Source organism: Pogona vitticeps, chromosome 5 (genome assembly GCF_051106095.1).
Source record: "Pogona vitticeps strain Pit_001003342236 chromosome 5, PviZW2.1, whole genome shotgun sequence".
Taxonomy (NCBI): Eukaryota; Metazoa; Chordata; class Lepidosauria; order Squamata; family Agamidae; genus Pogona; species Pogona vitticeps.
The window spans coordinates 1,053,033-1,078,141 of NC_135787.1; the positions used below are offsets into that span (position 1 = coordinate 1,053,033).

Consider the following 25,109-nt stretch of genomic DNA (forward strand, 5'->3'; position numbering starts at 1 on the left):
CTGCACCTGTTTGGGGAAGGGGGGGCAGGAAGAGAACTGAGGAGCTGCACCAGGTGAGGGTGTGAGAAGCACATCCTGAGGACTGCAATGAAAGGAGCATTTGTGGAGGTGGGAGCCCCACCTGTCTTCTCCTTGTCCTCCGTAAAAATCAAGGTGTTTAAGGGCTTTTTAAACTGATGCTTGGTAAGGGCACCAGCTCAGCGGCGAAGGCATGTTGAAGGTGCCCTTGTGTCCCCTCCAGGTCTGTCTACGATGGGGAGGAGCACGGGCGCTTCATGGAAAAGCTGGATGCTCGTATCCGGAATCACGACCGGGAGATTGAGAAAATGTGCAACTTCCATTACCAGGGTTTTGTGGATGCCATCACAGAATTTTTAAAAGTCCGAGCAGAAGCCCAGAAGCTTAAGGTAAGGAATGGGGTTCAGACAGAAGCACGGCAGTTCCTTACAGAGGAAGGCCCTTTGGGAAAGCTCTCAGGTGACAATGTGCCTCTTGAGAAGGAAAGCGTCTGCCCTTCCAGCCCAGAATTCGCCCTTGGGCTACTTGGGCAGTTTCCATCATGTTTCCACTTTGTATTTACCTAGTTTTGAGGATGGGACAGGTCTGGATTGACCTCTAGCTGTCCTGGTAGGGCACAGTTTTTGTGCTTTTGGCCTTCAGGTGAACGACTTGAGGAAGCTCCCTCTGAAGTGCTTTGTCTGATCGGACTCTGGTATAACACACAGAGATCTCAAAAAAATATGAATGCATACCATGCAGTGGAAGCCTGCCTTCCACTGATGAAAAAGCCCAATGACCTTTTTTGAGCATTGGGCCCATCTCAGTGGGCTGTTCCTGGCTTTAGGTCCGGTTGTCATGGAACTGTAAAGGTCTTTGGGGGCTACTTAGGCCATGACGTGCCATGGCATTGGGTTCAGAGAAGCTTCTTTCCTTCTTGAGGAAGCCCATTCAGCCTACAAGCCTGTTTAGAACCAGTAGCCAACAATATAAAAAAGCAAAGCAAAATATTTTTCTCTTCACAGAATCAAGTGATGGACACTAACAGAAGACTGCAGATGGAAAGCAAGAAAGTAAGCCCTGGGTTTTCGCTTTGAAATGACCTCCATGTTGCCTTTGGGGATTGTCTTGCTTGTAGTCCCAGGTGTGTTGGGACTCTGGGGAGGGGGACCTTCGACTCCCCAACTCTGGTCGTCCACCTCTGCCTCCCCATGGGTGAAGTGGCTTCTCTCTCTCGAATATAGCTTCCATCTCCCTGCCTCATGAGCTCTGTATTTCTCTCACAACAGAAAAAGAAAAGAAAAGAAGGGGAGGGGCAGGGAGAGTTTGGGCAAAAGCTAACTTTTTCCTACAACTCTCGTAGCTTTCCGATGGTCTTGTGTACTCTGTTGCCCAGGACAGAGCTGTGTGAATCCTTTTGAATGGGTGGCCTCCTGGGTGGAGTCGGCCCCTCGGCATTAGGATTCTCTCAGACGGCCTTGATGCAGAGGGAAGGTGGGGTGGCACTTGAGACATGCTAGCTAGTAGCAGGCCCCTTCTGTGTCAGGCAGTAAAATGCTGGCCTGTTGAGCTTGGAAGATCTCCTCTCAGTTGGAAGCATGGGCGAGCGGGCGAGCGAGCGAGACAGGCCCCCGCTCCTGATTGCAGCGTCTAGAGTCCTGCTTTTGGAGCACAGCGAGCACCCCCGAGAAGGTGGCTTGGAAGGTGAAACAGGTTTCTTTTACAGCTGGTGGGAGCCATGGAAGAGCTGAAACAGTGTCGCCTCCAGCAGCGGAATATTTCTGTGACGGTGGACAAGCTCACACAGTGCCTTCCCGGTGAGAGAGCTGAAGTGTAAGAAAAATGCGTCAGTGTGATTCTTGAAATGGCAGGAGGACCCCAGATGTCTTCTCTAATTGACTTCTGTCTCTTTCTGTCTCTTTTGCACTAGTTCTGGAGATGGATAGCAAGTTAAGAGAGCAAATGAAGTCCAAAAGGTGAGGAAGTGAATGTTGTTCTGAGCGATGCATTGAGAGAGAGCAAACCAGAGGCCTTGTCTCAGTTGAAACCCCATTTCAGAGACTCCCTGGGAATGGAGGAAGGTTTGTGTAAGGCTCGTCGGGCCGACACTCCCTTCCAGCCATGCACCAAGGTACCATTCACTGGGAAAGTCTCCTATGTGAGCCCCATTGATTTGAATGGGACAGAAGACTTTGGGGTTATTTCAAGGAGTGCTTTTGCAGGTAGAGTTCCCAAGGGTTGAGCTCTTCTTCCCCTCCTTTGCCCTCCTGGCAGATGATGCTCCTGCTGTTGGCGCTCTGCGGAGACCCAGACTTCTCTTGTCGGGTCTCACAAAAGCAAAACCTGCATTGCTTATGTCTCTGATTAGAGACAGGCCACTGGTTTGGTGGTTTCTGCTGGTCTGTTTTTATGCCAAACCTGTGTTCTGTGCTTCTCAGCCACACCTCCGCTGAGCGCTACCTTTTAGTGCGTGTGTACCAGGGGAGGTGGGACTGGGAAGTGCCAAACCCCTTCTTTGGCTGCAAAACAAATCGGCAGTTTGTGCCCATCCCTGCCCCTGATATGGGCGGTGTCATCCTGCTCGAGGTTGGTCGAGGCAAAATGGATGGAGCAACCTGTCGTTACAATTAAGGAAATGTTTTCTGTTGGGTGCATTCTTTTCATCATTCTCTGTGTAGACTAGGTTTCTTTTTAGCATTTAATTGCCGACATCATGAATTTAGTCTGGATGTTGCTGGCAGGTGTTATTTCAGTACAATGGAAATGTATTTCGTGACTTGGATGGGGCAACGGCAAGAAGTGATGTTTTAAAATTTAACCACTCTTTGAAGCCTTCTAAGGCTAAACCCTTTCCTTTATTATTAAACATTGGAACGTCTGTGTCCCTCCCTTCTGACCAGTGACTCTCAGGCCAGCTGCACTTGGTTAGTTTAATACTGTGCAGGTTAGTTTAAAACTCTCCAGCACAGGGAAGAGAAGAGAGAGGGCTGTCTTCCATTGATGGGCACTTTGCTGGAGGGGGCTTTATCTCCACATCCATCACCCTTCACAGATTTCTGCCACTTGTAGACATGGCACATTTTTGATCTGAGGCCCCTTCAAAATTGCTCTAGGCTCATGTCGTTCCTGCCCGTGTCCTCACTCCTCTAAAGCCCATGCCATTCAGCTGCCACCTCCCTCCCACCCCCTGCTTTCTGGAGGAGCCAGTTGGGTGGGAGAATCAGGGAGCTTCTGCCTCTAGCGTCTGTCTGTCTGTCTGTCTGTCTGTCTGTCTGTCTGTCTGTCTGTCTGTCTGTCTGTCTGTCTGTCTGTCTGTCTGTCTGTCTGTCTGTCTGTCTGTGGGAATAGGGCTCCCCTTGTCCGAGAAGAGGCACCCTCATGAGGTATCCGATGGGATGGAATGGTTTTCAGTGCCTACATCAGGGCGTGGAGGGCAATGCTTCCTATCTCTGCCTCCTGTACTCTTCTACCTGTGGCATAACATTTCACTTTACACAATGCAAGGCCTCTCTTCCAGAAGAGCATCCACGTTGGTTTGTTAGCATCCAAGGGGATTTCAAGACTCATTTTAGGACAGATCTGTGTGTGCGTGTGGGTCATTTGGGGTGAATGGTAACACCACCAAGGGCTGACGTGCACATTCCTTCTCCATGTGGCAGCAAGGCGCCACACTTGTTGAGAAGTGGAGTAGGGCACAGCTGGAAAGCTTGGCCTATAAACTGCACCGCAGGTAGACTGGCGTGGGTTTCCTAGAGGGAGGTTGTCTGGGTCTCTGTGATCTCACCAGCTTCGGATCTGAGGGAGAACATTGGTTGCCCCGGCAAGCCCTCAGAAGGGGGGGGGGTCGTGCGTGGGGGTGGCAGCTGGTGGTGGATAAAGGGATATTCCCGGGGGTGCTTTTAGTGAGACTTTAAATAACAGGGTCCTGAAGTGAGCCCAGCCAGGCCTGCGCCTGTTGCTTGGCCTGATGTCTGGCTACTCATGCAACCTTTGGTTTCTCTCCAGAGGGGGCTGCATTTTTTTTGGAAATAGTTTTGCATAAACCTCCGGCTAACAAACAGAGCCGTGTGCTCTTAACAGCCTTGGTGATATTCAGTTGAGATGACTTCTTCCTCCCCTCCCATCCCTTCCCCCCCCGCCTGCCACCCCGCCATTACATGTTATGCAAACCTTGTTTGGAGAAGATATTTGAGTAGTCCTGTGTGTGCATGTTTTTAAACCCGCATGTACACTTTCTGACTAAACACATTTTTAGTGGTAGGGGGTGTTAACACCAGAGTGGCCTGACCAAATAGTTTTGACATGTGCTATATTACTGCAGCCTCTTCTTCTGGAGAGCCCCTCCCCACCCCAGCCTCTTTCTCCTCGTTTTACCTCTGAGGTTGGAATGGCTCATCGGTAAGGAACAAAATCTGTTCCGTAAGAAAAGTTGCAAGTAGCACCCAGGTTTTGATTGGCAAATACATTCAAGTAGTTTCCCAGCCCTTGGGCGCTGCACCCACTTGCATGCAAAAGTTTGCTTGTTGCAAAAGTTTGCTTGAGTATGCCCCCCCCCCCCCCGAATAACTGCAAGACAGTGGCTTGCTGTCTGAAGAGTGTAGAAATAGAAATGGGTAGCGAGTTCCTATGTGGTCTTGTGTTGGGCACATGCAATTGGGAATGTGCACTAGGAATATTGGTTTGTTTGTTTGTTTATTCAACTTATATACTGCCCATCTGGCCTGCAGTACATATTCCTCTTCAGTCACGTCCCTTGCCTATGGTAGTAGATTTGGGGTAATGGGTGACATCCATGTCTTTGCTCAGTCGCAGTACAGATCTCTTTGATTTGTTGAGTATTTGCTGGAAGTTTTGGCTTCTTTGACACTTCGATTATTCTCAGCACCTCCCTGAACCCTTTAAATGACTTGTCTGACCCCCAGCCCCTTTTTTCTTTTTGCACTGAGCACCCTCTCATGCTGGTACAGGCTCTCAGTGCCTCCGTTCTTGCTCTGCCCTTGGAAACGAGGCAGGTGTTATGCTGAACTTTGTGGTTCCTTGGCAGGAGATCCCGGGATAACCAGTTTGAGTGTGCTCGTATCATATGTGCGTGAGTGGAGACCCTCGTAAGCTGGAACAGGAACTTACATGGCATGGAGAAGGTTCCTCCTGGACATATATGTCCCTCCCACCTGGGGGTGATCAGATGAGATGTGGCTAATGGTAGTGGCTGCTTCTGTCTTTGCTGAGGGGTTGTCTTCTGTTCCAGACACTATCCTGCGCTGAAGACCTTGGAGCACCTGGAGCACACCTACTTACCCCAAGTGAGCCACTACCGCTTCTGCAGGGTCATGGTGGACGACATTCCTAAACTGCGCAAGGAGATCAAGGAAGCTTCCATGTCTGACCTCAAAGACTTTCTGGAGAGCATCCGCAAGCATTCAGACAAGATTGGTGAGACAGCCATGAAACAGGTGAGGAGTGAGTCTGGAAGGGCAAGGCGGGCGGTTGCATCGTGGGCTTCCTTCTGTCCAACCGCACTGGCCGTGGTTGCTGTTTTCCCTTGTGTTCACTGATGAGCACTGAGATCCTGTATCCCTTGGACTCTGCAGCAGCCAACAGATAAGGGGGGAGGGAGGGATTTACAGTGGTGTCTCGCTTAGCGATTGCTTCATTTAACAATGTATTTGCTTTGCGATGGGTTTCTTTGAGGAATTTCCCCCATCGTTTAACGATGTTCTCTACGGGGGAATTTCACTTAACAATGTCCGTTTTTGCTCATTTAAAAGTGTCTTAAAATGTTTGAAACCTGTTTTAAATGCTTGGAATAGTTAGTCCACCTTGTGAAACCTATGCACACTTAGTTTGGCTTTGTTCTGAGTCTTCGTTAATTTTTGGTGAATTTTTATTTCCCTCATTGAGAAGCATTGGATGGACAGTCCAATGGTTTTCAATGAGGGAAATAAAAATTCACCAAAAATTAACGAAGACTCAGAACAAAGCCAAACTAAGTGTGCATAGATTTCACAAGGTACACTACCAAATCCAAGCATTTAAAACAGGTTTCAAACATTGTAAGACACTTAGAAATGAGCAAAAACGGACATCGGAAATCCATTCAAAAGCACTGAATGCCATGTGTGTAAAACTCTTTGCTAGGTGGGGAGTCTTTCTGTCGTTGCTGTGTCTCATGAGTTGTGGAGACTTCGTGTCAGTGTTGCTGGTAGCTCGCCTTGTGGGGTAAAGCCGTGTTGTTGTGGGTGAAGCCAGATAAAAGGGCGCTGCTGTCTTGAGGGGCACAGCCGTGCTCTCTAGGGCTGCATCTTGCCAGCCTCTTTCCTGCTCCCATTAGGAATTCCCAAGAACAGTGTTCTCCGTGTCGGCCCTCTCTGACGGATCTCTCCCGAATGGCTTTCGAAGGCAGGCCATGATGGGGCTTCTCTCAGGGCTGCCGGTGCCCATGAACAACGGGTGCAGGTACGGAAGGTCTGGAAAAAAGGGCCTTTTGTCCTCTGGCATTCAAATACACCGGATTAAAATTATCCAGGCTTACCTGATGCAAGTATTTAGCTGGCTTGTTTATGGAAATCTTTAGTGTTTGGCATGAAAGCAACCTGGTTTCTGGAAAAGTCTCTTTTGTTGTGCTCACGGAAGGAGCTAATAGCTTTCACTTGTCTTTTGGTGCCCGGCTGGCTGGGAAGGCCTCTTTCCACAGAGGCGGGCCATGTCCAGCCCAAGCTGTTTACTGCGCGCTGAGAAGGCAGAGGTTGTGTGTGGGGTTTTTTCTCCTGCAATGCTTAGCCTGCTGGTTTCTGCCCGCTGGGATGTGGATTGTGCCAGGCCTCGGAAAGTCCCTTGCCAAGTGGAATGGTTCCTGTCTCTGTTTCTGATCACCCTGGTACCGGTAAAGGGGTCCTGTATGCAACATCCCTTGGCTCGTTGTGAGAGGAGAATGCCGCAAGGAGCCGGGCCGGGCCATTTGTTCCTTTAAATGATTTGTCAGCCACCCTGTCGCCTACAGATAGGGGAGATGTGGCCCTCTGAGGAACTTCCCACACACCCCCCTCGCCGTTAGCTGTGGGACGGACACAGATTGCAGTCCATGGATTGCAGTTATCCTCTCTTCCTGCTGCCTTCTACCTTTCCCTACGCCTGTTTCAGCTAGTAACTGACTAGGCTCCCATTGGTAGACAGGTAAATTATTGGATTTCTTCCTTTATAATCACACCCCCCCCCTCTCTTTTGATCCATAGATTTGGCCTTGTTGACTTTCTGATTCACTTCCCCATGAATGGAAGAATCCCTTTGAATAAGGCATGTGAGAAATGAAGTCTTTGTAGGTGTTACAGCAGAGGTGGGGAATTAATTTCTATGGGGGGGGGCACATGAAAAATCTGAACTGTGTTTGGCGGCCGAACCAACTTTACTTAAAAATAAAATGAAACAATGATGTTATGATTGTTTTTATTTTAAACTTATTAATCTTCACAAATACTAAAGACTTTTTTTGCGGTATGTTAAAGATAAGCAATTGATTAACCTTAGACAAAAATCTATAAATGGTTTTGATTTTCAAAACTGTCAGTGGGCTGGACAGGAGTGGCTTGCGGGTTGTATGTGGCCCTCAGGCCGCACTTTGTCCAGGTCTGTGTTACAGGAAATATACAGCAAATAGAAGGCAAAGTTCTGCCCTTTCCTGCTTAACAATCAATCCTGCAAAATTCCTATATATTTTGGAGTGAGATATTTCTTCTTTGTTGTCTCCCACCAATGTTAATCAGGTTAGCTAGTTTTTTGTGCCATTTCTGGCTAGGAGGATGCAATTTTGATGCATGTTTATGTAGAGCTGTGACAGTAAACTTGGTTAATTGAAAGCAGAGTTTCTTGAATTTCACTTCACCAGCCTGGGAGAGAAAAGGATAATACAGTAGTGCCCAGCTTGACGACAACCCTGCTTAATGATGAGTTTTTTGCGATTGCTATAGCGATTGCAAAACGATGGTTCCTATAGTTTTTTTTTTGCTTTACGTCGATTAGGTGCCTGCTTTGCGAACCGTTTGTTCGCAAAACAATGTTTTTTCCAGCTCCGCAAAATGGCTTCCCTCCCTTCCCAAAATGGCTGTTTTCTGGACAGAAGCTTCGGAAGACAGCAATTTTAAACAGCTGATTGGAGGTTCTCTATGGGCGATCTTCGCTGGACGATGAGATATTTCCCCATTGGAATGCATTAACCAGTTTTCAGTGCATTCCAGTGGGTTTTTTTTCCCCGCTTGACGGCGATTTCGCTTAACAGCGATTTTCCTGGAACGGATTATCGTTGTCAAGCAGGGCACCACTGTATAGGGCCTGAAATAGAAGTGACCTATTTGCAGCAGCTAAATCTGAGTCTAGTCAACTTAGAAGTATCAGGAATCCTTGTTCTGCCATCTTAGTGCAATTACGAGGTGTCCTTAACGCAGTTGGACATTTCTGGGGGCACAGTGGAGTGGACCAAGAATGAGATGATGTATTCTTACAGACTGTTGCAATGTATTTACAGGCTACCATCAGTCTGGCTCCAGAAAGAGTTATGACTCCCCCCCTCTCCAGTTTCACTCCAAGCACTCCAGCCTGTTTTCCTGGCAAGGTTTTTGGTCTCACTCTTCTTCCTGGATCAGGAACTATATATGTCAACCATTCCTATGTACATTTGGATAGCTTCTCTGTAAGGTCCAGAGCAGGTTAGGGACCACTTTCATCCACTGTGTTATCCATGCATAGCATCTTAGTTTTGAAGAGATGGAATTTGAACCCATTGACCTTGCCTGTCTTATAACTAGCTTCAGGCCCTGGTTTAGGTCTTCCACACTTGCCTTGTATGAGAGATGACAGGTGAGGGGCATTGGCATATGGAACCAGCAACAGAAATCTGACGACACTTTCAGAACTAGCTATTTGGCAGAAGCTTTACGTCAAAGATGGAAGAGAACACAGAAGTCGGCCTGCTGATAACAGTCCAGACCTCTGAACAAGATTCCTTAGCAGTTGGAGATGTTAAGTAGGAGGGAAGGTGAAGATGAGGTACTGGTGCAGTGGGACAGAGAAGGGAAGGAGCCAGGGTGGGAAGGAGGGAAGGGACAGGCCAGCCCGAGCAATTTTGTCCATTCATAGAATGAGTTGCCTCCTGTTGATGCTTCTGGAGTGGGGTCATTGCCCAGGAGATACCCAGATGTATTCATGGTCTTTGGGGAGACTCCTTCTGTGTCATCCAGGAGAGAATGCCAGGACTATTATGTAGAAAGAAAGAACTAACTGTCTCTTAAAATGGATGGAATCTCAAGAAAGCCTAGACCCCAAACACGCAGAGAACTAACTGAAAATAACTTCATAGGCTACAGAGCGAAGTTGCCAGCTCCAAAGTCAAGCTAAGAACATGGGGGTCTTCATACCAAGAGAGTTCTTTGCGAGCAGAGAGAACACAAGGCAACTCCACACCTCTGTCAGCCTGGTTGAGGCCCTTCCATATGTACCCTGGAAGATGTGAAGCTAGCTGCTCCAAATGCTTTTGATGTTGCCCCGTAACTGGGTGAAAATTATATGGCATGCTTATTAATTGTACTGTGGTGCTTCAGGCACAAGGAAAGAAAGAAAATTCTGTTTAATTTTATACAGGTTATTCTGGGCAACATTCTGCCTCTAATTTCACCCCCTTTTATTTCATGGGGGACATTTTTCTGCACGAGATACTAACTCATCATGAACAGTGGTTTGGGGTAGAAGGGGGTTCCTTTAGAGGACCAGTTGCTTAGATGGAATTGTCTGGAGATGAGAACATTGACAATATTAGATGGGGTTTCTTTATGCTTTTGGCAGTCTTTCTCTGTGGCTGATTGTGGCTTAGTTAGCTGTGGTTTAACCTCTGCTGATCAGTGGGGGTGTGCTTTTGCTTGCAAGTTAAACCATCCAAGCATCTGGTCCCATTTTCCAGGACTCTCTTTGAATCTGTATGTTCCTACTGTGTGCACACACATGAGCTTGGAAATGTGGCATGCTGAGTTATTTTAATCATAGCAGGCTTGATGGCTGAACTGCATGGCCTCAGCATCTTCAACTCTTTCTGCGATTCATCTGGAACCATTCCTGGCCAAGAGTCCCAGAGAACTTTGGCTTTAGCGGTGCCATGTGCATTGGGAAGGAATGATGCTTTCTTGGTGAGTGGGCAGAAGCCGCAGAAGAGCAACGTTTTATAGACATTCCACAAACTTTTTATAGACAGTTTGCAAACATTGGCAGAAATATTATGGGAGTGGAAGTTTCCTTGTTCTGTACTGACAGTATTTCTGAAACTTCCTAGGGTTCCTTAGATAAACTGGAGCTGACCTTTGTTCATCTCTTGAGGGAGTGGAAGAAAAGGACAGTGAGATTTGGGCTGATACTTTGGCCATAAATCAGCATGGCAGGACAGCAGTCTTTTTTTTTGGGTGTTGTTGTTGTTGTTGCAACCTTTTCCAAAAAGGCCTTCTGCTTATCTGCTGCCCCGTAGCGCTCTGAGCACTCTTTGGGTGGTTCACAATTTGTTGATTCAGGATACACATTGCCCCTTCCCTACCGGCATGAGCTGGGTAGTCAGTTTATCCACCTCAGGAGGATGGAAGGCTGGGTTGTGTTTGAACCAGCTCCCTGAATCTGTTGGGATCGAACGTAGGTCCTGAAAAAATATCTTGGGTGCAGTACTGCCGTTTAGCCTCTGCGCCACGAGGCTCCGTTGGCAGGACGTGGGTCTTGAGATAGGGAATGCTCCATGCATTTATTTCAGTTAGTACCACATCAGTGGTGCTACATTTCTGTAAACCAAGTGCTTGAAAAGTGCTGTTTCACGGCGCCTGAAATCTGTGTGATAGATACATCAGTCTTTGTCACCTTTTAGTGGTTCTGGAGAAGTGTTGGTTCTGCCCTGCAAACTGGAAGCTGCTTGTTGTATGTGTGTGTGTTCTGTGGGAGGAAGCTAATAGTAATGTGTGGAATGAATTGTGCTGAAAAATATTCAGATGTTGTCCTTTGCTGTTTTTAAAAACTGCAAGGTATTTTCCTCATGGGACAAATGAATGCACATCACCATTGCTTCCTTGTGGAAGATCAGGACTTTAGTTGTAGCTGGATACCCACAGCTCCATCTAGGGCTGAACTCCAATGAAGCTAGTTGTGTTAGGCTGTAGTGGAAGCCAGGTCTGCACAGTGTGAGTTGGCTGATGCTTGGAGGTCAGGATTCCACTTCTTCCACCACCACCACTCCCCACTTTCCAAAGCAGTTTTATGACCAGTTACAAATGGTGTGTGTTAAGAAAACGATGGCGGAATAGTGGGAGTCGGAAGGTGCTAATGAGGCCATGCTGACTAAACATTGACTGAATAAAGGTCCCTACACAGGCAGACCACTCACCTGGTGCAGGGAGAAGGAGGCAAAGGGTGGTGATTGACAGATGACAAGAGTGTTCGGTTTGTCAGTACAATCACCTGCTCTCTCTCCCACCCCCCACCCACCCCCGAAAGTGGACACCAGGCTCATTTTACAGCAGGCGGGGGTGTGGGACAAAATCCAACTGTTAATCCCACACGGAGTAGTTGCATGGAATCAGTGGGACTTCTGGAAGTGGGGATTTGTCAATATTCCATTAATCCAGTGGGGCTTCTATAACTGGGGTTAGCAGTTAGATTTAGCCGTCTGTTTTGTTGGATGTCTGGAGGTGCTGCAAGACAAATATGCTGGATCGCATTCACTCTAAGACTTTCTGCATGTTTGCATTCCCCCCTCCATTGTTTCTCATTATGTGGCCCTTGCTTAGAGAGTGTCCTCACGTTGTCAGAAGGAAGAGGTCTAGCGTCTCTTTGACCTCCCTGACCCTTTTTGGGTTTCTTCCATCTGGCTGGAGACAAAGTTGTTGGGAACTGGTGACATCCCTTGAGCATTGGATGATGATGCTTGCTGAGTCTTTTTATTACCCAGCACTAATCTTTGAGGCACATCAGGCAGGTGAGAAAGGCCATCCAGAACTGCATAGTCTCTAGGACGTTCCTTGGGCCAGGGACCAGGAATGACCACTCTGGAACTTGTTCTTGGATGGGATGAGATTCTGCGACCAAAACATGTCCTCCTAGCCCACGCCCTGGATTTCAGGCAGACAGATGGAGGCAAGACCATGGCCTCTTCATGTCCCTACTCTCTCAGTCCGTTGGCCTCTCTCTTTAGTGCCACCCCTACTTTAAGGTTGCTTCCACTCTGGGATTCTTTCCGGTGAGAGGTGGGAACCTTTTGTGCTCCAGCCTTAGGGAAGGCCAAAAGCTCAGCTGTGTTCTTACCCAAGTTCTGTTTGAGTGTGTGAGTTGTGTTGCAATGCCTGCAACACAACCATCACCTTCCCCGTAGGAAGTTGAACCTTGGACATGGGGAATCTGTTGGAGGCTCCGTTTTCTTCGTCACTCTATGCCAGTGGTCCCCAACCTTGGGCCTCCAGATGTTTTAAGACTTCAGCTCCCAGAAATCCTGGCCAGCAGAGGTGGTGGTGAAGGCTTCTGGGAGCTGTAGTCCAAGAACATCTGGAGGCCCAAGGTTGGGGACCACTGCTCTATGCCCTTGTTCCTCTTTCCTCCTTTACGCTGCAGAAGGCGGAGGAGGGAAGGGCTCGGTCACTGAGTACGGCTCCCATTCCAGATGCTGATGGCTGGCCTTTCTGTGGCCCAGAACAACGTTCAAAAGTGCCATTTGGACAGACAGTGTTTTTAATTATCCACAAGCCGAGCCTTTTCAAACCTTGTATAATCTCCTGCAACGCAGATGGAAGTTGTTGGAGCCTGTTCCCCCTTGGTATGTATACTTCATAGAAAATTAGATTTCACCGTTCGTGCAGACGGCATCGTGCGTGCTGGCTGTTCGTTGATGTCTTGGCAGTAGCCCTGACTGACCTGCAGTTGGGGCTTTTTCACTCAGTCGGTTTCCCTCCGTGGGGTCATGAATTTGCTAGGCCTCTGCGTTTCATAGTTCTGTTGCCTCAGAGTGATGTCACGGGTGGGCCCTTGAAGCTCCTCAGGTGTCCTGAGGCAGAGGTGGTAGCTTTAGGCTCCAAAATGGGAATGCTTCCTATCAAAATGCCTGTGTATTTGGGGGGGAAAGTGCCAAGAGATGCAGGCAGGGTGTCAGGTCTGCCCAGGGTCCTTTAGGGTTGTCAGAATTCAGACTGAGAAAGAGAAATGCAGAGATTCTAGGCAGGGAGGCTGCACGCTGAGAAGGCAAGGGATTGGTTTGAGTTAGTGCGAAAACGGAAGGCTAAAAGCCACATTTCTGAACAAAGAGCTTGCTACTCTGAGGGTAGTTCACAGAACTACCCTGACAGAGGGCTCTTTGCAAGTGAAAGGCATGGCTGGTAGAGACTTGTTTTTGCTCAAGGAAATGTGAGCCTCCCCTCCCTCTGTCTTCATCTGTATGTTTTCCCCAGCATTCCCCTTCTGTGGAAGACTTGGAGGGTGGCATTGGAGCTCTCTTTCTCTCTAGGAGGACTGGCGTGGAGGCCTGCTGCCCCTCAAACACACAGAACTGCCCTCTGACTTTGGCTCCTGGTTTACTCCCCAGGGAGAGTGTCTCAAGCAAGGGGAACTGGAGCTGGTCTAGGCTGATAGTCTTGGAGGTGTATGTCATTTTGAGCTCATGGGAGAAGCAGCTGACCCATTCTGTAAGCAAAGAGGACGTTTGGGTCATACCCAGTCCAAGAATACAAGCTAGCTGATAGGGATGGGGACTCTTTAACAGTCTGTATAGCAACTTTTTGTTTGCTTCATTCATTTCAGGTTCTTTTTTGGGCAGGGAGAGTCATTCTTTTTTCTATTTTTTGGGTGGTGGTGGTGGTCTTTTAGTTCCTGGTCGCCTTCATTCAACATAAAGGGACGGGCTCTTTGGGGTTCTTTCATTTCATTTCACCCTGTCTGTGCCGGTTGTACAAACTCTAGTCTGGAAAGGGGAGAATCATGCCAAAAGGAGTGAGAGATGGTGAAGCCGTGTGCCAGACAAAATGGGAAGAAGAAGGTGAGGCAGGGAAAAGGAAAGAAGGAGGAAGGAATGGGCCGTGGAACCAACTCCCTGTGCTGCCCTCCTAAAGGCACCACATTCATGTCCTGCTGCCTCTTCTCCTTTCACTGCAGCTACCACTGCTGAAGGCTCCTCGTGATCTCAGAAGGAAATGGGAAGAGGCAGGTGTGTTGACTTGCTGCTGCAGTTCCTGTTCTCCAACCGGGGGGGGGGGGAAGGCTTAACTCTAATCATCAATGGCCTCTCCTTCAGTCCCATCGCTTCCTGCCTGAGTTCTGCAAGTCTGCAGCTGGCCTGAGGAAGCAGCTTGGCTCTTGTGATAGACTTTGCAGGGCTTCCATGACAGAGTTGGCAGGCAGCACCATCTTGCTGAAGCAAAGAAAAGATAATGACTCCCTCCTGTTTGGGTCCCAACCAATCCAGGCCCTTTTAGTGATGCAAAATTCTCTGTTCCCTTCTCCTGGGTGTTCTGATGGGCTGTTGGCAGCTGCTTTCTCTGTGCTATTTGACCAAACATTTCCTGGGTGATTTGACAGATGTGAAGGAAAAGCTAACATGAAAGAAACCTGTAGCTTTTGGTCCTTTTCTTTCATCAATACAAAGCATTTAAATTGAAGGGCCTCTTTACCAAGAACCACAAAGAAATCTGAAAATGAAAGTAAAAGCCTTTTTCATGGTGTTCCTCCTCCCGTTTGACTTCACCCAAAAGAACGATCCCTCATGGATTTTACTTCCCAACATGAAATAACATACATCTGTGTGAATTCCCCCGTGCATTCTGAATTAGGCTTGGATCATATTGAGGGATTCATAAATAAGATTAACTGGCTTCCCAGGTGGCCAGTCCCAGGAATTCACTTCTAAGGAAGGTTGGACTGGCTCTCTCCCCATTTTCCTTCTGCTGATGAGCAAAGGCCTTGTCTTTGGAAGGGGGAGGATATTGATTATTCTTCAGAAACCAAATGGTGTCTTAAAGACATCAAAGCTCAGTATCTCTCTTTCTCCAGCCCATGAAGGAAATGGAAAAAACCTAACTGTAGCCAGACCTGGGAAGAAGTCCTTTCTTGGGCTCCTCACCTGTGCTGGGCCTCAACTCGAATTCTGACGCGGAAGGGTTAGTGTGCAGATCCTTATGGGCTTTTGAATGAGGCCTGTCCTCTTTCATATTGCACAGAATAATGAGTGCCTGGATTTTTTTTCTGTTGCCCTTGCTTCACCTGAAACTGACCATCTCCCAGCTCCCCTGGAACATGAGAGGCCGAGTGCTCCAGGCCTTTGAACACCTTGGCCCATGTGGCCTCACCCTTTTTCCTTGGATGAACTCCCCCCCCCCCCAATTGTGCCATGCAGGGATGCGTCAGGGTTCAGGAGTCTCTAGCTGTGGAGGCCCAGAGTGGGGCAAGGGGCAAAGAAAACTCGTGTGTTCTGGGGTCTTCAAAGAGCATGCTTCTCTTTTAAAACAAGAGCCTTGTTTTTTATTTTTTAAAAATGCTTTTGTTGCTGAGGTGCAACCTCAGAGCATGGATTAGAGGGATCTAATGTATGTGACCCACCTGTATGTGGCCCACCGCTGTCTTGCCTCTTACTCTTTTGGGGCAGGGGCCGCTTGGGGCATGTCATCCTCTTGTGGGCCTTAGCAGAGAGACTCTAGGCCTCCTGAGATTCATCTGCCTGACTCACCTTTTCCAGCCTCTCTCTCTCTCTCTCTCTCTCTCCCTCTCCTTTTTCCTCTCCTCCTCTCTGCTGTTAGCAGCTCAGCCAGCCCTGAAACAGGGCCCTGGGGAGAGCTCTCCTGTCTAAGCAGACAGCAGGATAAACAAACACCCTGTCCTGTCCTGAGCACGTTCCAGCTCCAGCTGCTTGGAGCCTTGTTCTCAGCTCTGACCCGGCAACCTTTCCTCTGGTTGGCAGCAGGCTGGCGTTGACAGTCCGGGTGGTTCAGCCAAAGTTGAGAGCAACTTCACTGGAGGAGCAGTGGCTGGGAAGGTCTGTGTTCTTCAGCAAGGACCCCCTGGAGGCTATGCTTAGAATCTGGTGCACATTTCAAAGCATGTGTTAAACTTTATGTGATACTGATTAAAACAGAGGGCGGGTGAACTGCCAGAGCTGTGCGGCCTCATCTGCCAAACATCATGCAAGGAAGCATCTTGGTGAAGCAGAGGGGCCAAGAAACTCGTCATCTGAGTCGCACAGAATGGCGAAGGAGGGGTGGCAGAAGCATGGAAGACACCTGTATGTGCTCTCTCCCTGTGCAGGTGCTGGGCTAGGCCTAGGGGAGCCCTCCGCTGCCATGGCATTTTACTCTGCTGCCACTGAATCTTGCAAACCCATGTGATGGTCATGGTATGTCTTTTCCCATGGCCAATGTGCTCTGCCTTTTAGTTCAACAGACGCGCAAGAAGAGGTGACCAGAAGGCTGGTTAAGATTGGTGGTGCAGGGGTGTGGGTGAGACATAGACAGCCCAAGTGCTGAGATACAACGAGCCGTTTGCCAGTGGCTGTTCCCTCCCTGATTCTTTTAATGGGAGATCTGCTTTGTGTCAGGCCCGTGTTCTGCTGCAGAGCTGCATTCCCAGCCCCACACTCTGTGCTTTCCTGCCATCTCTTTTGAGCATCATCAGTTGGCGTTCTTCGTGAATCTTGCAGTTCCAAAATCTTGGAGGGCTTCCTTCTTCAAATGGATGAAAAGCGGTGACATGAACGATGGAACAAATTTGTTTTCTCTAGTGCCAGAGGAGAGGATTCAAAAGTGATGGACCCAAACTACAGGAGGGGTAACGCCGAGGAGCATCAAGAAGTGGGTTTCATGTGCCTGCAGGGACATGGGCTTGATGGCCCTTGGGGTCCCTTCTGGCTCTGCCATTCTGTGATTGATTCCTTGTTTGGGTCTCAAATGCAGTCCTCCTGGGTTTCTGTACCTGCCAAGAATAGGTATGTGACCAACAACAGCCTGCAGTAAAAATGGAAAATGCGTGCCGATAATTTCTACCAAAAGACAATTTCCAGACCCCACTGCAGAACCCCTAGCCCCCTTCCCTGTTGGGCTAGTAAAATGGTCTTAAATGCTCTTTGGGGGCCCTTGGAGTAGTAGCACTCCCCCCCACCCCATCAGTCTGCCCCACCTTCGCCGCCAGTCTCCTCCCTGGGTGGCTTAGGCTCTGTATTTTTGCCCATGTTCCACTCTCATCTGAAACATTTTAAAAGTCCCCCCCCCCATCCTGCTGGAAGAGGCAAAGACTGGAATCTCTTTTGCTGGTGGCTGCCAAAGATTTGCTGCCTGTGGTGCCGCCTTTGTCTTTTGACGAGCGAAGCCGAGGTTGACGTACAGTATTTTCCTCCCATCTCTCTGGGGAAGACTTCTGTTCAACTTGAGTGGTGCTAGTTTTTCTTCAGGACCTTTACGTAGGTAGAGGATCTCTGGTTGAAAACATTCTCCCTCAAGTGCGGAGAATGGATGGAGAAGAGAGAACACAATTCATGGGTTTCCCATGAACGGTCTCTCCCTCGGGCTTATATCGGGAATGGCTGGAGCTGCAGTTCACTCTGATGTTTAACTCCTCAGAAACGATGAGGAATGAACAAAAAATTGTTTGCATTTCTAGCCTGGGTCATCTTCTTTTGACTCAAGGCAGATTTACAGTGTAATTTATCTTTAATTCATAAAAATGAATAATAGAGTTCATGCAGCAAGCCTTAAGTTACTGTACTGAGAGCACAAGAAGACAAGACTTCTTGGAAAAGACAAGAATGCCGGGAGTAGCTGGAAGAAGAAGAAGGAGAAGAAGAAGGAGGAGGAGGGAGGAGGAGGAATACGGTGTGGGTTGACTCCATCATGAAAGTCGTTGGCCTTGAGTGTGGAAGACCGGAGCAGGGCTGTTAATAGCAGGAGCTTTCGGAGATCACCCATTTGTCGGGTCGCCATAAATTGGAGGCAGCTGAACGGCACATAAAGACAGCAGAGCTTAAGTAGCATAGCTTTCTTCAAAACATCCACCCTCAGTTTTGCTCTCCCCCCCCCCCGCCCCACAAGAGGCCTGCCCTTGGTGGGGCTGCTTGCCGGCAGTGGTCACTGTCTTGCCTGATTTAAACTTTCAAGGAAACCAGCTAAAACAGGGGTGTTTGAGGAGCCGCTGCGGGGCTGGTTCCCTTGCAAGGGTGCCCTTGAGCAGAACCAAAGGAGGTGCAAAGCCAGTAGTCCAGCAAAGGGTGGGAGTGTCCAGGCAGGGACTACAGCAGCAGCAGCAGCAGCAGCCGCAGCCGCAGCCGTGTTGGAATCCGCCACCTACTTGTGGGAAAGGGGTCTCTTAACAAAACCCCAAAGGGGATATGCTTCCAGGTTCTCCAGAAATCTTCATCAGGTACATTTGGCGTAAAACTTGGGGTCAAGGCTGAGAGTCCAAAAACAGCCAGGGGTGCGCCCGCGGCTTTCGAAGGTTCTTGCCGTTGGGCCTCTTCCCACCCGGGCTGGGTTTGCCTGTGTGTCTGGGAACACGATAGACCTGCTCTGTCCTCCTGAAGAAGAGGCGACTTTTTTTTGCCCTGTATGAGGAGGTCTCCTGGCCATCGTGAGCCTCCCACTCCTTCCCTCCCTGGCCAGGAGTCCCCAGGCCTTGCCTCTGCTTTGCGTTGTGCTGCTGTGCTGCTTTTAGTAACAACCGGAGCTTGTACTAAAATGAGCAAATCGAAGCCACTTTGATGTCTGAGCACTTTGTGGACAAACCATACCCAACTCTCAGTGCAGGATCAGATATGGACTCTTCAGTTACAGCATGCTTTCACAGCCAACGGCTTCCTTCTGCACAAGTGGCTCTGGATCGCTTCTTATACGGGGGCTCTGTTACAAACCGGGGGGGGGGGCGAAAGCAGCATGTTCATATCTTCCTTGTACCCATATAATCCTGTGAAAAACCACAGAAATTCTAATGGTTGTTGATGGCTTTGAATGCTCCTGATTCCCAGATGCTGAGAGTGCGTGTTGGGTTATGAGACAGACGTGTGTGTGTGTGTGTGTGTGTGTGTGTGTGTGTGTGTGTGTGTGTGTGTGTGTGTGTTTGAGAGTGTATACGTACTGTGATGTGTTCTGTCCCTCCAGACCACTACTCCACAGTTGTCGGGCTTGCCGTGTGTGTGAAAGCTAACACCTAGAATTAGGTCAGCATGAGGGGAGAAGCGGGCGTCCCCTGGAAGGCCTGGGGTTCCCTGGTCCCCTCCTTCCTTCTTCACCTTCATTTCAGGCTCCCTACCTGGCATGGTCGGCGTTGCAGTTGTTCCATTGGGTGATCAGGGCACAAATGGCGGCCACGTGCGGAAAGGTGACGTCCCGTTGCCCGGCGGAGCTGGAGGGCCTTTCCTGACAGCTTCTGCTCCTAGGTTTGTTGTGGGCCAGCGGTGTGACTTTGCAGGGCAAACGCCGACCTGCCCCTTGCCCCATAGAGCAGGCTTGCCACCCACCTCTTGGGAATGCTGCAAGACCATTTATTAATTGCCCTTGTGAAGCATCTGCGGTCCCTGGATGAGGAGTGATCTCTCTGTGTGGGAGGCCATGCCTCTGTTGCCCCGGCTGCTCTCAGAACCATCCAGACACGATGTGGAAAACAAAGGAGGGGAGATGGGTTTGATGGTCCTTGGCTGAGAGAAGGGTGTAACCACGGGGTGCTGAAAACATTAATGAGTGGATTTGTAGGAAAAGGGAATTTGGCTCCTCGGGATCAAAGACATTTGTTGTATCGTATAAATTTTATGTATTAATGAGGGGAAAAGGATTCTTATGTCTTTCTCCTGGCTTGTTTCTATTAGCAGCAAACAAGAATGTGTTTTTAATAATCTTTTTTTCTTGCCGAGCTGGCAAGCGCCGTTGTTTTCTGTTTCGTCTTATTTCAGGCTTGGTGGCATTGCCTCGAAGCGAAGAACCCTCTGGAGAGACTCTCTTGAGGTTGAGTTAACTGCTTCAGAGGGCCTCCTCCTTCCTGGGAGCTCCTGGCAGAATCTGCGGGAGAGGCTGGCTGGCGCACAAGAGACCCGTCCCCTCGACCGGCAGTGGGGGGGGGGCAGGGAAGATCTGGACCTCCGCTCAGACGCGTTGGCCGGGCCAGAAGGTCCGAGACGCCCGTTGGGCATCCTAGCCGCCTGTGCGTGTGTGAGTCTGAGGAGGGATTTCCGACTCCATGAATCTGACTGTTAAATAATAATGATAATAAAAAAGGAGCAATGATGTTGTGCTATAGTGCCATGTTTTTGCCCTGGGTGGGGACTGGAGACCAAAAAATTTCTTACCACATGTCCATTCATGTTGGGATCCCGGCAGGTGCCGTCCTTCTTAAACCGCAGTGGCTCTTCTGTGGCAAGGCACGCACCACGTGGCAGCTCTTGCTTTGTGCCGGTCTTCCTACCCACCAAATCTTACAAGACTGGCGCTGCCTCTCTTTGAGTGAGTGCTGGAATTAACTCTCAGGACCCCTCAGGTCTAGAACTTGGAAATGCCATTTAGCAGGCCACATCTCCCAGGGATCAGTGGCCGTGGCTGACTGGAGGATTGTGGGGAGGGGTAGAACCAAGAGTAACTCCCCTTGTTTTGTACAAGGGTCTGAAGCCTGAACGTGAGCGATGCCTTCTTGGCAGGTGAGCAGATGTGCGGCTGGTCTTCTCCGTAGGATAAAAGGTACGAAGAGCCTTCCAGCCAGTTCAGGCCAAGAGTCAAGTCTCTCTAGCAGCCCAGCACCCTGTTTCTACCTATGGTCGGCCAGGTGCTTTCTTGAATCCCACAAGGAGCACGTCAAGGCAAGAATTGCCCTCTGGTGCTTTTGGAGAACTCGTAGGGGAGACGCCCTGTCATGGCTGTAGTAGTTTTTTGGGTCGTTGGGGCTGATTCTCCTCCGTAGACATCTCCTCTGTGAATTCAAGCCATTCCCTTTCGATAAGAACATGCGTGTATCTAGTCATTCAGAAGGTAGCGCCTGCCCTGACCTCATTCTCTTTCTCCATTCCTTCCAGTCTTGTCTCCTCTCCCTCACTGGAACCTCCTTGGGAGCAGGAGGGCCCTAATAGCTGCCCAAGACACTATCCTTCTGCCTGGTAGGCTGGACAGTTATTTCTGGTCGCTGAGATCTTCTCGTGCAAGTGGTATCAGAGGGTGACGTTGGTGGCCTTTGCACGGCTTCCACCATCCCAATGGCCTTGGTTCCTTTCATCATCCTTAGACACAGCATGGACACCGTTGAGATAGTATATCACAAAGAAAGCTTTTCATAAGAGCAGTGAATGATTTATGTTAAAAACTGTTATGTCTTTACAATCTACAATTGTTTTTTGGCCAGCTCAGCCAAGTTCTTGCCACTCCCAGCTTCCTGGGCCCAACCGTTTCTGATTGACTTAAACAACAAAATATTCCCTGCGTAGATTAAGCTGCCGAAACGCCCCCAAGGCCTTGTTTATAGGTCTACGTTCTTTCTTTAAAGAGGGAAAGTGAGTACTTTATTCGTTTCCATATTCCATACATCTCCTGAAGTCGGCCGGCGGCGCAGTTAGGCGATGTTAGACGCTTCTCATTACCTCTCACAGGGAAAGCCTGGTGGAAGGGCTGGCAGATCTGTGTACTTGCACCCCTCGAGGTGGACCCCTGTGGATCTGGGGACCCACTCTGCAGTCAGTCTGTGAAGAAGGGGGGGTGCCTGTTTGCGGGGGGGGGGGAGGAGGAGAGACATCTCTCTGTTTGGGTGCAGCTCTTAGAAATTGACTCAGTTTCTCCCCTACTATCTCCACCTGTAGCTTTGAATAGCAGCTGGAGCTGGTTAACATTATTCCCTTCAGCTGGTGGGTTGCCATTATGCTCCTCGGTCCTAGCCTAGGCACTCTTTATTATTTATTTTATTTCATTTTATTTTATTTGTTGTTTATTTATCATATTTATAGCCCACTTTTCTTCTCAAGAAGACCCAAGGTGGCTTACAATATTAAACAGTATTAAAAATTAAAAGAACATTAATATTAAAAATGAAATATAATATTTAAAGCTGGTAGATATTAACAAGAAACAAAACCACAACACTTCCTTAAAAAAACCCTCAGGCGTCTAGTCTCTGAGGGAAGGCTTGCTTGAAGAGAAAGGCCTTTGTCTGCTTGCAGAAGGACAGCAAAGAGGGGGCCAGCCTGGCCTCTTGTGGAAGGGAGTTCCAGAGTCTAAAGGAGCAGCTGCAGAGCAGAAGGCCCTCTCCTGCCGTTTCCCCACCAAGCGTGCCTGTGGAGGGATTGGGACCGAGAGAAAGGCCTCCCCGGATGATCTTAAAATGAACGGGCAGGCTCATCGAGGGAGAGGTGGCCCTTAAGGTAGCTTGGACCCAAGCTGCTTAGGGCTTTATAGGTTAAAACCAGTCCTTTGAATTCTTCTGAGAAATGAGATAGCAGTGCTACCATCAAACAAGTGCATGGTTAAAAAAAATACTGGGAGTTCATCTCAAGTGTATCTCTGAGCTAAACATGGGACCCATCACATCTGGAAAGGCAAAAGCTTTCAGGGAGAGGCCTCTGCTCTGCTTCCTGAGGTAGATGAGCCAAAGGGATCCATCCATTGTGTCATTTCCTTCATGGAGAGGCCCCTTTCACGCGAGGGCTTCCCTCTGCTGAGTGCGTGGGCTCTTCCTGAGGACAGCTGTTGGGGTGCGTCTTCTCCCACTGGCGGTGCCGACTGGTCGACCACCCTGAGCCCCCGTGTTGCTGGGCCGCGGATGGGAGAGGCACAAAGGGGAAGGGGCAAGCAAGGCCCGCCCTTCCGGTCCCTGGACGCATCAGGTCTGGATCAGCTCCCGAGCCATAGGCAAGCTAGGCTGAACCGCGGTTGTTCTGAAGCCCTTTGGTTGGGAAACATCACCAAGGGAGGCATGGGGCGTGCCTCCACAGGTGTTATGGTGGTGGCCCATTCTCCCCAAAACTGCCTCTTCACAGCTATTTGTAGGGCCCTTCATTAACCCAGTGGGGCTGGATCTGCCTTAGGAAGAAAAGAAACAAAGAGCAGTCCAGGGAGCTCTCAGAGTGGTTGTTGTGGGTTTTTCAGGCTTCTTGGCCGTGTTCTGAAGGTGGTTTTTCCTAACGTTTCGCCAGTCTCTGTGGCCATGGGCATCTTCAGAGGACAGCACTAAATACTCCACTCCCAAGCAAACTGCACCAGAGCACAGAGTGCTGTCCTCTGAAGATGTCCAGCCACAGAGACTGGCGAAACGTTAGGAAAAACCACCTTCAGAGTACGGCCAAGAAGCCCGAAAAACCCACAACAACCATTAGATCCCGGCCATGAAAGCCTTCGCGAATACAGCTCTCAGAGTGTTTGTTTTTAACGTTTGTGGGAGGGCACTGTCCTCATCCTACACTTCCAGTCACTCTTTGCTGGACAGGAATATGGCATGGTCCGACTGTGACCCTTCTCCCATAGCGTAGGGTCATGGAGCAAGCGTCTGGGAGAGGCAGGCATTTCCCTGATGATCAGGGGCTCCATTGGCTGCTCTGCAAGAGGAATCTGGTCTCTGGGGATGCTCTTACTGCTTAGTCTTAAATGTCCAAGGCAACATCTCGGCTGATGTAGACTACCCTTCCACAAAGGCTAGTGCCAGATGTTGGTCGTTATGGGTGGCTTGAGACTTTTTACAGTGGTGCCCCGCTTTACGATGACTTTTTTGCGATCACTATAGCGATCACAAAACGATATTTCTATGGGTTTTTTTCACTTTATGTCGTTTTGGTCCCTGCTTCAGGAACCGTTTTTTTGCTGGACAACAATTTAAAACAGCTGATCGGCGGGTTGCAAAATGGCTCCCTGCTGTTTTCTGGACCTATTTTCGCAACACAGGGATTGTAAAATGGCTGCCCTATGGAGGATCTTCGCTGCACGATCAGGTATTTCCCCCATTAACCGGTTTTTCAATGCATTCCAATGGTTTTTTTTGTTTTTGTTTTCTTTTTTGCTTGACGACGATTTCACTTAACAGCGATTTTCCTGGAATGGATTATCGTCGTCAAGCTGGGCATCACTGTATTTCTCTCTCTCTCTCTCTCTTGAATTGGTTCCACTCTTCCTCCATGCAGTCAGTCCCCTGCTGGCCTTGACAGTTGCCCCTACCTCATCCTAGCTCCTGGCCGGTCATTCTGGCTCCTCAGGTGAAATCTCGTGCACCAGCCTGCCGTATGATTATCGGAGATTCTTCAGGTGTTCTGTTCCTGTGCTGCGTGCAGACTTCGTTGGAGTGGGACCCTATGGAAGTGCATGCCGACAGCTGGAAATGATAAAAGAGAAGCCCATGTTCTTTCATTTAACAAGACAAAGCCTATTGTGTCCCGGCCTTATGTGTGCAAGATTGTTCTCTGCTGTGTGGTGCTGAGGGATAATGGCTTGATACCTCAGGTTTGAAAAATGGCGTTGCCAGACAGAAGAGCGCAGCCCGGTTGATCCAGAAGTGCCGCGTGGGTTGACAAGGTGCTCCGGCATGCCACGGGGTTGTGCTTTGAACATCTTGCTGACATTTTGATCCAGTGGGGAGCAGTTGGAGAGGCATTTAAAGTGCATTTCACCAAAGGAAGTGCTTTGTAGTGCTGGAGTGATTCTTTTAATGGCTGGCTAAAAGGTGCATTCAGAGTTCAGATGCCAGACGAGACTTTAGAAGCAATCAGAATGTTGTAGATGTGTTTTTCCTAGCGCACGTTTTGGTGGCCTTCCAGTTTTCCTGTGCAATCCAAGGGCCTTGTTTTCCTACCCACCCCCAGCCCCCCACCTCCCCTAGCCTGGCCATCCTTTCTTCCCCCCCCCCCCCCCCCGTAACACTTTCCTTCTCTGGCAGTCTTCTCTAGCCCCACAAGTCTGCTTCTTCCCTCCCACACATGTTTGGATAAAGAGTGTCTTCACATCTCTTGCTTTTGGCTGGTGTGTCTCAGGTGACGGTGAGATCCTGATAAGAGGACAGGAAGCCTGGTACCGCCCCCCCATTCCCCCTTCTTCTGCAGCCCCTTCGTTTTGGAAGACCCTGTTCTTCCCTGGGCTAGCAGTGAAAAGGAAGGCAACTTGAAATAGACCTCTGCCTCTTGGGAGACGGACCGC

General features: G+C 49.3%; 1 protein-coding gene across 2 annotated transcripts in view; it reads left to right on the plus strand.

Annotated features, from left to right (window-relative positions):
* EXOC6B (exocyst complex component 6B) overlaps window positions 1–25,109 on the plus strand; it is a 225,404-nt gene that overhangs the window by 37,941 nt on the left and 162,354 nt on the right. For both annotated transcript variants that reach the window (XM_073002197.2, XM_073002198.2), the window contains exons 2-6: window positions 242–407; window positions 1,023–1,070; window positions 1,724–1,814; window positions 1,928–1,973; window positions 5,246–5,450. In XM_073002197.2, coding sequence (XP_072858298.2) covers window positions 242–407; window positions 1,023–1,070; window positions 1,724–1,814; window positions 1,928–1,973; window positions 5,246–5,450 — 556 coding nt within the window. The remainder of the gene's footprint in view (window positions 1–241; window positions 408–1,022; window positions 1,071–1,723; window positions 1,815–1,927; window positions 1,974–5,245; window positions 5,451–25,109) is intronic.